We start from the raw sequence: 14,623 nt of genomic DNA, 5'->3' as shown, positions 1-14,623 counted from the left end.
CCGCCTCTCTCCACAGAAAGACACAGTAACAGTAGTCACAACAACACAAACAAGCAAAGCTTAGTCATTCATGTACTTAGATTCACATTCTGTATAAAATCCATTTCTACATTTGAAACCTTGCCATCTAGACTCTCACAGAGAAGATCAACTAATGAATTTCACATTTTTCCTGAACTTTTTATTTTATCTGTTCAAGTTTGTTGGATATTCTTTATTTAACCAGTTCTTAGCCATTGCTTCCTCACTTACAGGTTGTATTTTTAAGAAGTACTGATCTTGTTTTTGAGTTCATTCGAGTGGCCATATAAAAAAGACTAAAATCAGGTTAACCTGTGGGCTGATTATTGAAATCATCAGTGTTGCCAAGAAGAAACCACATGACAGTTCCAGAAAGCATGAAATTTGTCAGCAAGCATGAAATTCATCAGCAAACATGTAATTAAAAACCTGAAAGAGTCGTGTTTGTTAACTAGGACCCCAAATGCAGACACACAGTAAGCCACAATAAACCAATCAGGATGCAAGAGTGGACAAAAGTATAACAAGGCGACGAGGACACACAAATTGAGGGTATAAATGCAGGCAGAGGTATTCAGGGAAAGTAAAACTGAATACTAGATACATGTGAGGTTATGGTTAAATCAACTGTAGAGAAATATTAGCCTTATCCTCCCTCGGGGATTACTGACTGCACACTTCAAAGAATAAATGTTTTAATTGTGCAGGAACTGTATTTGTGTGTTTGCATTCACATGGACCAGTTTAAAACGGTCCTGGCAACGCAGTGTGTCCCAGGACCTCACTCAGCCACAAAAACCAACGTGTGTGTGTTTCAGTGTTGCTGAGCAGCAGAATTTATCAGGAATGCTGCTGACCAACAGAAACACACACAGAGAGTGAACACATGGAATTTGGAGTTATTTTACTTTGTTTTTTGTGAGTTTTTTTGGTTTTAAATCTTTCCTTAAAGTCAAGTTTGTAGTTGTCATTGTTTGAAAATTAGTGTTTAATCAGTTAGTTTAAGCGGTTCATCACAATAACAATAAAATACCAATTCAGACACTCGGGCTGCTTCGATCCACACGTTCGACTAAAAACAGTGAAACTGCAGAGACTGCAGGTCCATAAAGTCTGACCCCATCCTGCACATTCTTAAAGTGCATCTTTAAAAACCTAATTTCTGTTATTTGGCTTTAAATAACAGAAACCCAGAGTCACAGTTGCTGCTATTTATTGTCTCTGATATTTGTGTGTGTGTGTGCAGCCCGCATGCACAGGGTCAAACTTCACTTGTGAACTAATCAGTGAATAACAGGGTGAAAACCACGACCCGCTTCACTGTCAGCAGGTACTGTCTCCTGCAGGGGGCGACACGGAGCCTCATTCTGCAGGTTACTAAGACAACAACAGGAGGCTGCAGAGCATGCAGACGCTGCTGAGGGAAATAAATCCCTCCGTTCTCCATCTGAGCTTGTTTTTATCTTCCTCAGAGTCTCAAACACAGCACTCTGCATGAAAACCTCTGTGAAGTCACAGATCCACCAAGACAGCCCTCGATCTTCCACTCAGCTCCAGAAATGCTCAAAAGATCAAGTAAAAACAGAAAAAGCAGCAACATGTCAATCACTGTTCAGCCCCGCCCTAAATCCTTCCTGCTTCCTGCTCCTCTCTGACCTTAATGGGAACATTATCTCCAAAACAAACATGTTTTATTTAGTCCTGAGACCATAAACTCACCAGGACAGAGCTCAGAGATCATCTGATGAGGAGACTCATTTCCTCACAGACTTCGATCCAATCAGAGCAGAGTCGTCGCCCCCAGGACGTCAGACAGACCCACACTCTGTGTGTGAAACATGACGACCTGATGAATTTCAGACACAAGCTGATGATCTGATAATGTTTCAATACTGATCTGTAGGAGCTGCTCAGCAGATATGAACCTGGTTTTAACCCTGACCCTGTTTAAAGAGCTTTCTCTATCAGACATTGAATCGCTGAAATCATGATCAGCTGTGAGGAGTCTGAAGAAAGAATGAGGGCGTGTTTTCAGGCTATAAATAAAACTGGATGCAAGGTCCATCCTTGTGTGTTAACTTCTCAAGTCAAGTCAAGTGGCTTTATTGTCATTCCCACCATGTAGGGTGGTACAGTACACAGTGAAAGGAGACAACATTCCTCCAAGACCATGGTGCTACATATAACAGACACTCAACAAAGGTTTACGTAAAGTGCAAGTGTGCAAAAGAAACTAAACAAAGACAGAACAGAACTATACAGACACAGCAGTGCAATAGAAAAGTGCAACAATGACAAAAACTAACTTGATGTATGAAGGTGTGCGTGTGTGCGTGTGTATGAGATTGTGCAAATAAGTGTTTGTGTAGCTGAGATATAGTCACAGTGAACTTTTTCCAAACTGCATTGTATATATTTTATTTTTTATTACTCTCCACACACTTCTTGGACTACATAACACTGTCCTCTCACTCCCCATACTTGCACTATGCTGTATTGCACTGTTTGACTCTGTCTGTGTACTATTGTACTTATTTATTCTCGTTCTTTTCTGTTCCTATTTTATTTCTATTCAAGTACAACACTGTTGTACTTATTATTAGCTTATCTTATTCCTGTATAGTTGTGTATATATGTATATTTTATTTTTTTCATTTTATTTTTACAGTTTGCACCTTTGATCTAGGACGACGATATTTTGTCCCACTGTGTACTTGAGTCAATATTGTTGGGTTGACAATAAAACTCGACTTGACTTAAATGTTAGAGTTATGTATAGATTTTGTTTTATGTGTATAATGAGTTTGTCATATAAGGCTGCACGTTAAATAGTATTTTCAGTCATGTTGGGAAAATTTACTTTTGTATGAATATGTATTTTGTAATCGATCCATCTTATTGGGGATTTAAATATTATAAGTGATTATCAGTAGTTTATTTTGAAGTATACTTTGCTTCATATTTGTCTCAGTTTTACCCCGCTGTTACACTTGATTTTGAAGTGGCTGTTGAGAGAAACCACACCATTGTTTTGATATTTTTATGTTTTTTTTAAATATTGTGGGCCAAAGTTGCATGGACTCCACACTGGAATAAGGAAACACCTGCTGCTGTGAAAATGCTTAGAAAATAAAGCCAGTTTTGCAACCAGTCCCTGTTTGTCGTCATAAAACAGTCTACCATTTGAAATCTGCTACACTTGGCAGTAATGTGTATGAGGGTGTGTGTGTCAGTCCGGTCACTGAGCTGTGAGTGTTGGATCCTCTTGGCGAGCGTCGCTGACTCAGCGGGTGGATCCAAAAACAGCTGATGGGATTGTGAGTGCAGTTTGATGGAGCCCCGTGTGAGTGAATCCTCTGAGGTTATGTCGGATTTTCAATGCAGCACACTTCAGAAGATTTCCACAGAGACGAATATCAGCGAATGCTTTTCAAACTTTCAGAGGTCAAAGAAGCAATCAACAATTAAAACGTTTAAATTTATTCAATAAAGACGACAGCAGCTTCAAGCTGTCATCTGTTTCCTGTAAAGATCATTGGTTTGAGCAGCGCTGGATTAAAACATCTCAGACTGACCAGATCACACAGAGCCATGCACGAATCTGCAGGATAAGACCTCATTCAAGGACAGGTGAACACACCTGTCAGGTATAGGACTCTAAACATGCATTTCTGTATTAAACCTTCATGTAGCTGTTTATCAGATTTATAGTGTACACATTAATTAATGCTATAATTTGCACAGTTTTTTACTCTGCCCATTTTTATTGTCTTTGTTTGTTTTCACTGCCGTATATGTAACATTTTACACAGCATTCAGTGCCCATGGCACTTTTGCTGTGTTTATTTATTGTAGACTGGACCGACTTTATCGTGCTGCTCGAACACAGTCATTTCCCTTGAGGGATAGAGAGGTACTTGTTGGTCCATCTAGAAGGTGGAGGTGAAGAATTTAGGCTAGACTAGTTTCTGCTCATTTTATTTCTTCTTTTAAAAACTCAGACAGCTTCTAATAAATATAATAATACATTCACAGAAAGGAGGGGGAGGAGCTACAAACATCCTGGCACAGCGAAGGCGGAGGCTAACACTGAGGCTATGCTAACACTGAGACATGTAAGTGCAGGCGTGCAGAGTAAAAAAGTAAAAAGGCTTCAAGAAAATAGAAAAAGTAAAGAGAGGCTTTATACACCTGAAGGAAGAAACAGGAAGTGATGTTAGGGGGGCTGTGAGCAATGGGAGGAGTTTTCAGTCCATTTTATTTTTGTATTTGCGTGCTACATTTCAAGGCGGCACCCCCCCACAGGTCACCAGGTCACATGATGCTACAGCACTTACACGGCTTCTTCTCCTTCTCCTTCCCTGCCGTCTCCCCATTGCTTGCCACTGGTATCGCCATTGGAGGTTTAGTGGAGGTTGGTGGGGCCTTGGAGGTGGGCAGAGGTGGATCCGCCTCCTTTTCTCCCCCTGATGTCTTCCCGTTTGGGTCGTCAATGTGCACCAGCTCGGCCTTCACCGTGCCCTGCAGCCCCAGCACCTTCTTGGTCTCGTCTTCATCCTCTACGCTCTGGTATCCCATGAACACCATGGTAACCGGGTTCTCAGTGCTCGCCTCAGCCACGCTCGGCTCACCACCCACTTTGGCCTCTAGCCCTGTGATCTCCACTGGAACCTGAGGTAGCGGCGACTTGGACCGCATCAGCCCCAACTCCTCCCGAACCTCTGCTGTCGGGAGGGATGTCACAGTGGTGACAGTCTGTGACATCATCGACGCCTCATCAGCTTTGTGGATGAGCTCTTCAACCTCATAGGAGCTGAGCAGGTGGACATCCTCACCATTCAGCTCATGGACCACTGGGAGACAGGAAGACACAGGTGAGGGTCAGAGTGCGACACCTGAATGCTCTCCAGCTGAAGGACCAATAAAGACTCACTGAGTGATGTCACAGAGTACACCTGTGCATCAGCTTCCTTCAGCTGGAGCTGAAAGTGATGAGGTGTGACCACCTGACTGTCAGGTGAGTGTTGATCATGCAGGCAGGCTGAGGCCGCTGTGGCTTTAGGAGAAGGAAAACTGCTGCTGTGAAAACCCGCAAACCTCCAGCAGGAGGCGCTGCAACAACCAGACATGTGGATCTGCTCCTCACACTGTGCTGTAAAATGTCCACTGCAGGAACTCAGCAGGAATGACCCTCAGATCTGAAACTCTCAGGCAACTACAGCCTTACGCAGGTGTGTAATGCTATGAAAATACCTGGTGGAACATCTGGCAGGTAATCAGTGGAGTTCAGAGGTCCTCCCAGAGATGCTGAGAGTTTCAGAAGTGAAGATGTGGAGGTGTTCAGCAAAGACTGTGAGGGCAAATAGGTCAATAATTTAAGAAAAAAAAAGAATGAGTGATTCATCATCTACAGTCCACGAGCTTGTGAAGAGATTCAGATAAATGCGCTCACAGCAGAGCTGAAATCAGCCCTTTGAGAGTCAGTTATTGCATCAGCAGGTCCCTTCTCGTAAAGCCGGCTTTGTTTTTATTTATTTTTTCTTGTTTACTTGCTAACATCACCTTTCTGCTCATCTTCGTAAACTTTGACCCCTTGGTCAGAGAGGTCAACAGGAAGTTTGGTGTTACTGGACAGAACCCTGGTTTCCCCCGTCACTCTGTCCCGCTCTACTTTAATCTCCACCGAGTACATCGCTGGATTGGGAGGGGTTAGAAGGGATCACATGGGGTTACACAGGGTCAGAGAGGGTCAACACAACAGACACAATGAGCTGCTGTGGATCTAAAGATGAAGGCAGCAGACAGAAGGTTAGATCACAGAAGTAAAGAGTCAGGACAGAGAAAGCAGCAGGTTATAAACAAGCAGCCCAGGTGAGGGTAACCATCCAATAGCAAAGGTATAGCTCTATTAGTGTGACATGACATAACCACGCAGAACAAAGAAAGGTCTGATGACCAGAAGGAATATGTGAGGCTCTGCTCGCATCATCCAGACTGACTTTGGTACAGTGTGTATATCCTCTCCTGCTGCCTCAAATAACTATCCAAACATTTCAGCTGGAAACAACCATAAATCAGATAAGTCCCAAGGATCAGATACACTAAATGGACACCAGCACCCACACATTACCCTAAGAGGAGCTGCTCAGCCATGAAGCTCCTGGTGCACAGTGTTTGCTGATGTTAATGCCAGAGATGGATGGATGGATGGATGGATGGATGGGAGAATAGACTAATGGATGGACAGACGGATGGATGGATGGATGGATTGATAAATCAGAGAATAGACTGATGGATGGATGGATGGATGGATGGATGGATGGATGGATGGATGGGAGAACAGATGGTTAGGCGGATGGAAGAATTCTCCTGAACTGACTTTTGTAACAGTGGCATCCTGTTAGCACCACATTGGAATTGCTGAGCTTTTCAAACTCTGTCTCTCATACAGATAAAGTTAGGTCACAGGTGCTGGATTAATACACCTGTGGCACTGATTCACAGATTAACAGGTGTAACTCAGGACTTTTGTCTATAAGTGTACATGGGAGACGTTTTCCATCAGATGTTGAGGGACAATGTGAGGAGGTGGAGGAAGAGGAGCTTGGATGCAGCTCAGGTTATTGCGAGAGTTTATTCCTGAAACTTGAAATCTGTGACCAGCAGCCGAGCCGCTGACATTTGTGCGGTCAGAGTCTGCCTCCTCTGCTGCTGCGTTGTTTGAGTACATGTGCATCACTCTGATTTTCTTTCTCCATGTTGAGTGAGGCTGCAGGTATTTATTAAAGTCAAGGGAAAGAATGTGAAAGCTCTACTGATGTTTCTAATCTAACACGCTTCAAGCTTCACTTAACATGTACGTGTTGACAGTTGCTGTGAGGACTAGACCTTCAGGATGGCCTGAGTGCTGACACAGCAGTCACACTCTGGCTCCGACATTGCCTTTTTCCAAATACTTTCACATCTCCCGTGGAAACTCCTGCAGTCATGCCAGGGGTAGATTCAAACCTGCTTCTGTTCAGCCTTAAATACCAGCAAAGTGTCAGGAAACTCCCACAGCTTCATATATTCCTTTAGCCCATGATTCATTTCAATAGCCTCCCACAGATCCTACACTATGAGGGAAACAACACAATAACACACACACACACACACACCCACACACACACACACCCATCACACCAGCCAACACACAAATTCACTGTTAACGTGACCCTAAAACGGACTTACAGATAGAGACAGGAAGACAGCTGTTAGAGACACATTAAGGTCGATGTCCCCTCTCCTCCAACGTGTCTACACTCTATGACCTCTGACCTTACACATTTGCAGTGTGAATGATAACAGATTCATTAAAATCATTGCAAGCTGCGATTAATCATATTTTACTGATTCTTCGAATTTCATCACGGAGAACCAAACGCAAACTCTTAAAATCAGGAAACAACATGGCTGATCTCATCTGTGCTTTATTCTTTTACTGGCTTTATTAGATAGTGCATCGATGACAGACAGGAAAGCAGGGGAAGACCTGCGTCAACCCTCTGGCTGCTCTCAGCCATAGGGCCTATGGCCGTCTCCTCCTCCCAGTGAGCTAATCTTTAGCCATGGAAATATTCTGGATCTGTTTCCTGACTTGGTGACTTCCAGGTGAGCTTCATGTCCCACCTGAGGAAAACTAACTCGGTTCACCAGTTTAAGACGACCCCGTCAGGTCGGTGCAGAGTGGGTGTGGTCACTTCTGACTCACCTTTCTTCATCTCCTCGGTCGCCTCTCTGGGTTTGTTCAGTCGAGGACTTTTGTTAACTTTGACCTCTGCAGGGGCTCGTGGGTAAAAATGGGCCAGGCACAAAGACAGAGCAGAGAAAGGACTAACTGTGAGGTTATCACAACAACTTACCTCCACCATCACTGTAATCTGATTACTGAAATCTGATTACAGTTATAGCACAGTCTCACCTTGGATCACCTGAGTTGCCAGTGGAGCCCTGTCCTGCTGATGCCTTTCGCGACCTTTGACCTCTACAGCTGATCAGAGACAAACGTGAGACAAAGGCTTCACAAATAAAAGCAGACAGAGAAATTTAGAAATTTACCTGAAGCTGGTCCTGATGACACCTGGAGGCACAAACAGAGAAAGGAAGTTTATCTTCGCAATAAGAGTCTTAACGGGAATCCTCCATCAATAAGTAGAAGGAAACGGGAAACAGAAACATGAAAAAAACCTCCAAAGTAAGCCAGTCCTGCCAGCGAACCCCCCTCCCAACAGGCTCACCCATGTAATCCAACCTAATTTGGTTCAAATGATCTATTAACCCTATGAGGACAGCAGAAAAGCTGATCTTAGAAAGGAAAAAAAGTGATATCAGAAAACGTTTGTGTGTGTGTGTGTGTGTGTGTGTGCGCGCGCGCACGTGTACACTCACCTTAATGTTAGTTATGGTCTGACAGACAGATCCAGTCTCAAGGCCGACAAGTTCCTGCTGCAGCCTACAGCACACACACACACACACACACACAGTTGATGGTTTTAATCCCACAGTGAATAAGGCCACCCTTCCTGGATGTTTGGGCTCGGCGGCTCAGACCTGTCGATGGTCTCCTCCAGGCTCCGGGTCCGGGCCTCGTCCTGCTCCAGCTGTCTACAGACTTCGTTCTGCTCGGGTCCAGCAGAGGCTCCCTCCAGCAGCCAGCGGTCCCTCAGAGCCTTTGACTGAAACAAAGGTCACACAGATGACAGCTTCCTTCTAACACGTGAGGAGGCACGTATCAAATTCATATTTGTTCATGAATGTTTATGAAAAGAAGAGCTGCAGAAACATGTGCTTAAAGTTCACTCATGATCTGTTCAGTATGAAGCCCACCACCGAAGCCGTCGTCATTCCTTCATCATTTCTTTATAAAGGAGGCAGGTTGAAGGTGTGCAGGTGAGTCCAGCTGTTCGATTGGAAGCTGTGAGTGAGACAGGAAGTCCTCTGACTGCAAACAGCTGACAGATCATCAGGAGAGGACAGACTGGCACTCTGATCCACTCAGAAAACAATTAACATAAAGGCCTGAAAGTCCACAGGAGACACCTGGGGATCCTGTCCTTCATCACAACTTCCAGCTAAGTGAGGAAAACTCTCCAGCAGGAAGATGCGTCATCATCCACAGAGCATGAAGAGAATAATCAAAGCAGATCAGAGGGTTCAAAGCATCTGTCAGCCTCGGGAATTGAAAGCTTCAACCTTAAAGTGTCAGAAAGGCTGAGCAGCTCCAGACTAAATAAATCAGCCAGCAAGACGAAGATCAGAGCAGCACGAGGAAGGAAACCTGGACATCAGACTTCACAGTCTGCAAAAAAATCCCCACGCACAGTTAAAACTAAACCAGCGGGTTCATCAGAGCTTTTTACATATATAACCTGAACTCTGGTCTCATTCTGAGCGTCTCATTAAACCCTTGCAGTTGACACTCAGCTGCACGGCTCTGAGTGGGATTCATCCTCGCCGGGTCGTCCTTCAAACTCTCAACGATTTTAATCAGCACCTTAAAAAGCTGCTCGTTTCACAGACTTGCTCACATGCTGGCAGAAACAAATCTTTATCCATTTATTGTTTTGATGTTTCGGCTACACAACACTACAAATTGGAGAGCATTAGCATCATGTCCTCAAAGGAGAAAACACAGTGAAGATGGAATAAAATCATTTTAATAATCTAATGATCGAAAGCAGGCGTGCACAGACAGCAGGGGGTGCTCATGGACAAACATCCATCAGGACATCTGAGTGTCCCTTTAATAAACGCTTGAAGCCTGAATGGATTCTTTTAGTTGTATAAAACTATCCGGATGAGCTCGGGCTCTCTGAACTCGCGGCCTCTTCCTCATCAGGAAAACAGCTGCTTCTATTTCACATGGCCCTGGCGGTTCTGTCCTACCTGCGTGCTGATTGGCTGATCTCAGATATTTTTACCTTGCAGCTGTTCTCAGTTTGTGCCTCTTGAATCTCTGAATACCTGAATGACTCGACACACAGTGAGCCAGCAGGAGTAGGAGCCAGAGAGAGTTACTCTTTATTTTTTCTGGTGAAAGACAAACTGATAAGAGTCATTAATGAAATATGATCTCATATCAAAGATCAATAATAGATGAGAGAATTTACTGGCAGAAATAAATTTTCCAGAGCACTTCAGTCTAGAATATTCAACATCTGAACGACAGGTTTCTGTTTCTGAGTCTCTTTGAACCAGAAGATCAGCGATGGTTCTGAGGGTTTCCATTATTACTCTGTGATCTCAACTTATTTTAGACTCCTGAACATCACCACAGCTCAACTACATGACTGCTTTGGTCCACATTCCTGAAGCACTCTAAGCTGTCACTCGGGCCACCATCTACAAATGTTGGAGGAACGAATGGTGCTGCAGCTTTGAGAATAAAAAGCGATTTAAAACAGCATCGTGTTTCCAGAAACACAGGCTGATTTATCTCATAAAAGTGCACAGTTCTTCTCTGGAAGACCTGCTCTGAATAGTGTTGAATATTACAAATTTTACAAAAATGTGCAAAACAAAGTCTAGAATAACCAGGACTGCGAAAAGTGTGCAGACCCAGGAACAGTGCAAGGACATCAATCAGCAGACAGGAAGTAGGAACAAAAAAGAGAACACAAGAGAGAGCCGCCTATCAGAATAAAACAGGAAATGACCACTGACCAACTGAAACAAGGACATGATTAAAAACATCAGTGTGAAAGAGCTGGACCCCACAGAGCGTTCAGGTTTTGGTTTCTTTTATTTAGTGCACAAAAATGTTCCTTTGTGGTTTGGCATCAATGTCAGCTTTGTAGCTGACATTTCTAACCTGAGGGAGGGAGGGAGACCTCGTTAACACAATCATCTCCACCAGCCCGTCAGACTTCCTGGCACAGCCCCTTGAGCGCACTGCAACACACCTCCACTGCAGCGGAGCCAGAGACCACGCCCCTGCCATAATCAGGCCTGGATCAGATCTGGATCTGGTTGAGTCATATCTGGATCACACCTTGATCAGACCTGGATCAGACTTGGATCAGGCCTGGATCAGACCGAGATCGGACCTGGATCAGACCAGGATATCTGCAGCAGTCTGTTTACGTGCCTGAACAGACTCAGAGCTCAGAGACATGAGGTCTGAGTCTGACTCATGTTTCTGCGTCTTCACGCCTCCTAGCGGCACGATTTAGAACAATACGAAGGCTTCAGCATCTTGCTCACCTCTGAGTGTACCTGACCTTTACACAGAAAACAGGAAACAGGAAGTGGTGGGCTCACCTTCAGGTGCTGTAGCGCCCTCCTGTCGTCCTCCAACTGACGCTTCTTGTTCTCGATCTCCGTCTGCCACTTCCTTTTCTCCTGCAGCATAATGGAAAACAGAACGAGCTGCTGATTGGGATCAATAATCCAATCACACTTCTGCTCTGAAGTAATCCACTGAGGTAATCTGATTACTGACTGCACTCTCTTAGTGTGGGCTTTTATTTTGAACTAAAATAAAAGTGTGTTTGCTTAAATAAAGTTTAAAATTCAGAGTCAACATTGATAACTTCGAGCAATAAAACTTACTGTGGGGGGGTCTCTCTCACACATATCTGAATCATTGATACTAGGTGTGTGAGATGCTGCATTCACTAACTGTAAGTAAACTCACCACAATTAGCTGCAGTCGATCCTGCTGATAGAGAACCTCGCTCACCCTGAGAGGGAGAGACAGACAGACAGGTTAATGATGTCACTGTGACATCACTGTGACATCACTGACGTTTCCTTGTTCCGCTCGATACACAGATGCTCAATGCACAGCTCTGTTTACACTTTAGCCTCACACACTCATTCATACACTGACTAGCTATCCCACACATACATATACACACACACACACACACACACACACTAGCAGAGTCTTGAAGCGATCAGCTAACAAGCGCTCAACAGCGGTGAGTCATCAGTTATTGGCTGTAAAGATGGCTGCCCTCTCTTCAGTTTGCTGGAGCTGAAGGCAGTGCGAGGCCTCAGGTGGTTCATGCTGACGGAGCTGCTGACGGAGCTGCTGCTGGTTGGTGAAGCTTCAGGAAACCCGAGTTCACCAAACAAGGAGCAGCCAGACGCAGTCCCACCCTGATTCTACCCTGAGCCTAATGGGAGCATCACGCCCAAAGTGGACTTCCTTTTTTTTGGTGAGAAAAAAAGGAAGTCCTTTTTTTTCCTTCTTCCTCAGTGAGACTTCGACTGGAGGCTGAGACCATGAATTCATCGGGATAGAGGTCACTGGGGTCAGAGGTCAGCTCGATCCAGCTCTCCTCTCTGGAGGACACACAGTATGCTTTACACTTTAAACTCTTCCTCTTACACACCTCAAACAAAGCTTCACTTTAAGGTCTCCATGGAGACCACAGTCCACTGCAAGGACCGACAACACCAGCAGCTAGAACTCGGCCCACTGGGAACCAGTTCAGACACAGCGCCCTGAGGAGGAGGAGGTGCTTTAAAGGCTCAAACTGAAGCTCAGGCTGTTTCTGGTTTTTTGTCCATGCCTGCTCAGCAGCAGTGAGCTGTATTACAGAGAGGGGCATGGCAGGTAATGGGACAGGAGCTCAGACTGATGATTGGATGATATTAATTATTGATCAGTTTGCGATCCATCTGAGAGGAAAGGGTTCCCGTCAGTCAGCAGGTGTCTGACTTTTAATTGAAATGCCGCATTAGAGGCAGACAGGAAGTCCATGCACTGCAGTGATGAAGTACTTGCAGTAAAAATAGAAGAGTACAAATACTCAGTTACATGTTAGAGTAAAAGTACTCTCAGCTTAGCCTTTTAAAGTAAAGATAAGAGATAAGATCAGATAAACCTTTATTAGTCCCACACATGGGACTAACACGTGGATCTGCTCTGGGCCGTGTCCTTGTCCAGACAACACATCCTACTACCGCCTCTGAGCCTCCACCAAGCTGCAGCAGCTCCATCAATCTCACAGACACACCAAACAAGCACACAGGAAGTGCACTTCAAAATAAAACAGCTGCTGGGATGAAACTCAACCAGCTCCCAGATTCTGATTGGCAGTCTTTTCTAAAGTCTGGGTTTATTAAGTGGCTGTGAGGAAGGCAGGAGGAAATAATGAAGAAGTCACAAAGAAAACAGATTTCTGCAGAACATGATGGAAAATAATACAAATAAAAAAATCCTAAAACACAAAGCGATAAGAAACCGATGATTTACCTGCAGCTTCCTGTTTACCTAAGATCTGATTACCTGATGAACCTCAAACCTGACGTACAGAAACATCAGATCTCATCTCAGCACCATCTGGCACCTGGATCTGCTCCCAGGTGTGACTCTTCCTGTGGGAATCATCCATCAGGTGCGTCTCTGCAGGTGTATGGTAACTCCATAGTGAGTGAGACTTTGTGCAGGTGTGTCAGTGCTTGTTTTATTCTGAAGTTTCTGAAAATTCAGACTTTGTGGTAATTCTTGGCCTGCAAGTGACATCGTGACATCATTAAAGAGCCTGCCTTGCTGAATTTAGAAAACTGAACCAATCGGACAGGGGCTTAAACCTTATATTGTGAAGAACCCCGCCGGAAGTCACCCTCTCCTCACACGTCCAACTTGACGGAAGTGACTGAGCTCAAATGAGGAACACAGAAACTGATCAATATGTAATCACAGACGATCATGCTGCTTATTGATCAGAGCTGGTGCTGCTTCCGCAGGGAAAAGTAGAGCACAGAAAGGTTTGATCACTCCGCGGGCCGCACGCCCTTTAACCCATCACCTGCCGCTGCGGTGACTCGGACACCCCCACCCCACCCCCCCCCCAAAGTCTCCAGTTTGGTGCAGTTAGCCCCCCACCCAACCCTCGCTCCTGACTCAGCGCCCTGATGCCGCACAATGACGACACGAGTCTCAGATACGTCACAAACACAGAAAAACAACCAGAAGAAGAAAAAAGAAGAAGGGAAAGAAAGAAGAGAGAGAAGAAATAAAGTGTACTCACTCCTCCATGTCCGACGGCAGATCAGTCCGCAGCAGAACCAAACATCTGATCCACATCCGAGAGAGAAAACAAACCCGCCCACCGGGGAGGATGGAGGACAGGAGGGAGGGGGGAGGAAAGGAGAGGAGGGTAGGAAAGGAGAGAAGGGTAGGAGAAGTTTTGAATGTTAAACCTTTTTTGGTCAGATTTTGACGTCACAGTTGAAAGTGTGATTGCAGATTCATAATCAAGAGCTCAAAGTGAGGAAGACTTTTACTTTGAAATCAGTCCAATATGCAAAAACGCTGTTATTGATTCCCAAAAGGTTGATTCTGTTCATCTGGACGTTTTCAGTGGGAGAAACGTTTCGTCATCATCCAGGTGACTTCTTCAGTCTCAGCTTACAGCAGGTCTCCAACCTTATAAACGGTTCCTCTGCACAATGACTGAAACTAGCCAGACAGAATCAGCCTTTTGGGATTTTCTTACCTGGATGACTGAGCATGCATCAAGAGGCTGTTATTGATTGATTGACTGATGGATGGAGGATCGATTTTAAGAGCTGTGAGGTGGACGGGATGAAGATATGAAGCTCCTGGTCT

General features: G+C 44.7%; 1 protein-coding gene across 7 annotated transcripts; it reads right to left on the bottom strand.

Moving 5' to 3' along the window:
* Positions 1–3,983: 3,983 nt before the first annotated feature.
* On the bottom strand, positions 3,984–14,177 carry palm1a (paralemmin 1a). 7 transcript variants are annotated; one of them, XM_005478778.4, is made up of 10 exons: positions 14,043–14,177; positions 11,696–11,741; positions 11,320–11,400; positions 8,611–8,735; positions 8,449–8,512; positions 8,119–8,140; positions 7,982–8,050; positions 7,772–7,846; positions 5,584–5,715; positions 3,984–4,874 (listed from the first exon to the last, which is right to left on the bottom strand). In XM_005478778.4, exons 1-10 carry the CDS (start codon positions 14,096–14,098, stop codon positions 4,336–4,338), a joined length of 1,209 nt encoding a protein of 402 aa, XP_005478835.1. In that variant the 5' UTR covers positions 14,099–14,177; the 3' UTR covers positions 3,984–4,335. The 7 variants fall into 7 exon arrangements, with proteins under 7 accessions (XP_005478835.1, XP_005478836.1, XP_005478838.1 ...); XM_005478779.4 differs by having other exon boundaries at positions 7,772–7,837; XM_005478781.4 differs by lacking the exon at positions 5,584–5,715.
* Positions 14,178–14,623: the final 446 nt, after the last annotated feature.

This window comes from Oreochromis niloticus, linkage group LG23 (assembly GCF_001858045.2).
Source record: "Oreochromis niloticus isolate F11D_XX linkage group LG23, O_niloticus_UMD_NMBU, whole genome shotgun sequence".
Classification (NCBI taxonomy): domain Eukaryota; kingdom Metazoa; phylum Chordata; class Actinopteri; order Cichliformes; family Cichlidae; genus Oreochromis; species Oreochromis niloticus.
The sequence above is the reverse complement of the archived record's forward strand: the minus strand, read 5'-3'. Positions and strand labels throughout refer to the sequence as shown.

Excerpts from the sequence above, each read along its gene's own strand:
- palm1a (XM_005478778.4), bottom strand. The coding sequence starts at position 14,098 with ATGTGGATCAGATGTTTGGTTCTGCTGCGGACTGATCTGCCGTCGGAC. Across the intron at positions 8,513-8,610 it reads CTGGAGGAGACCATCGACAG|GCTGCAGCAGGAACTTGTCG; the intron begins GTCTGAGCCGCC and ends TGTGTGCTGTAG. Across the intron at positions 8,141-8,448 it reads AGACCATAACTAACATTAAG|GTGTCATCAGGACCAGCTTC; the intron begins GTGAGTGTACAC and ends TTGTGCCTCCAG.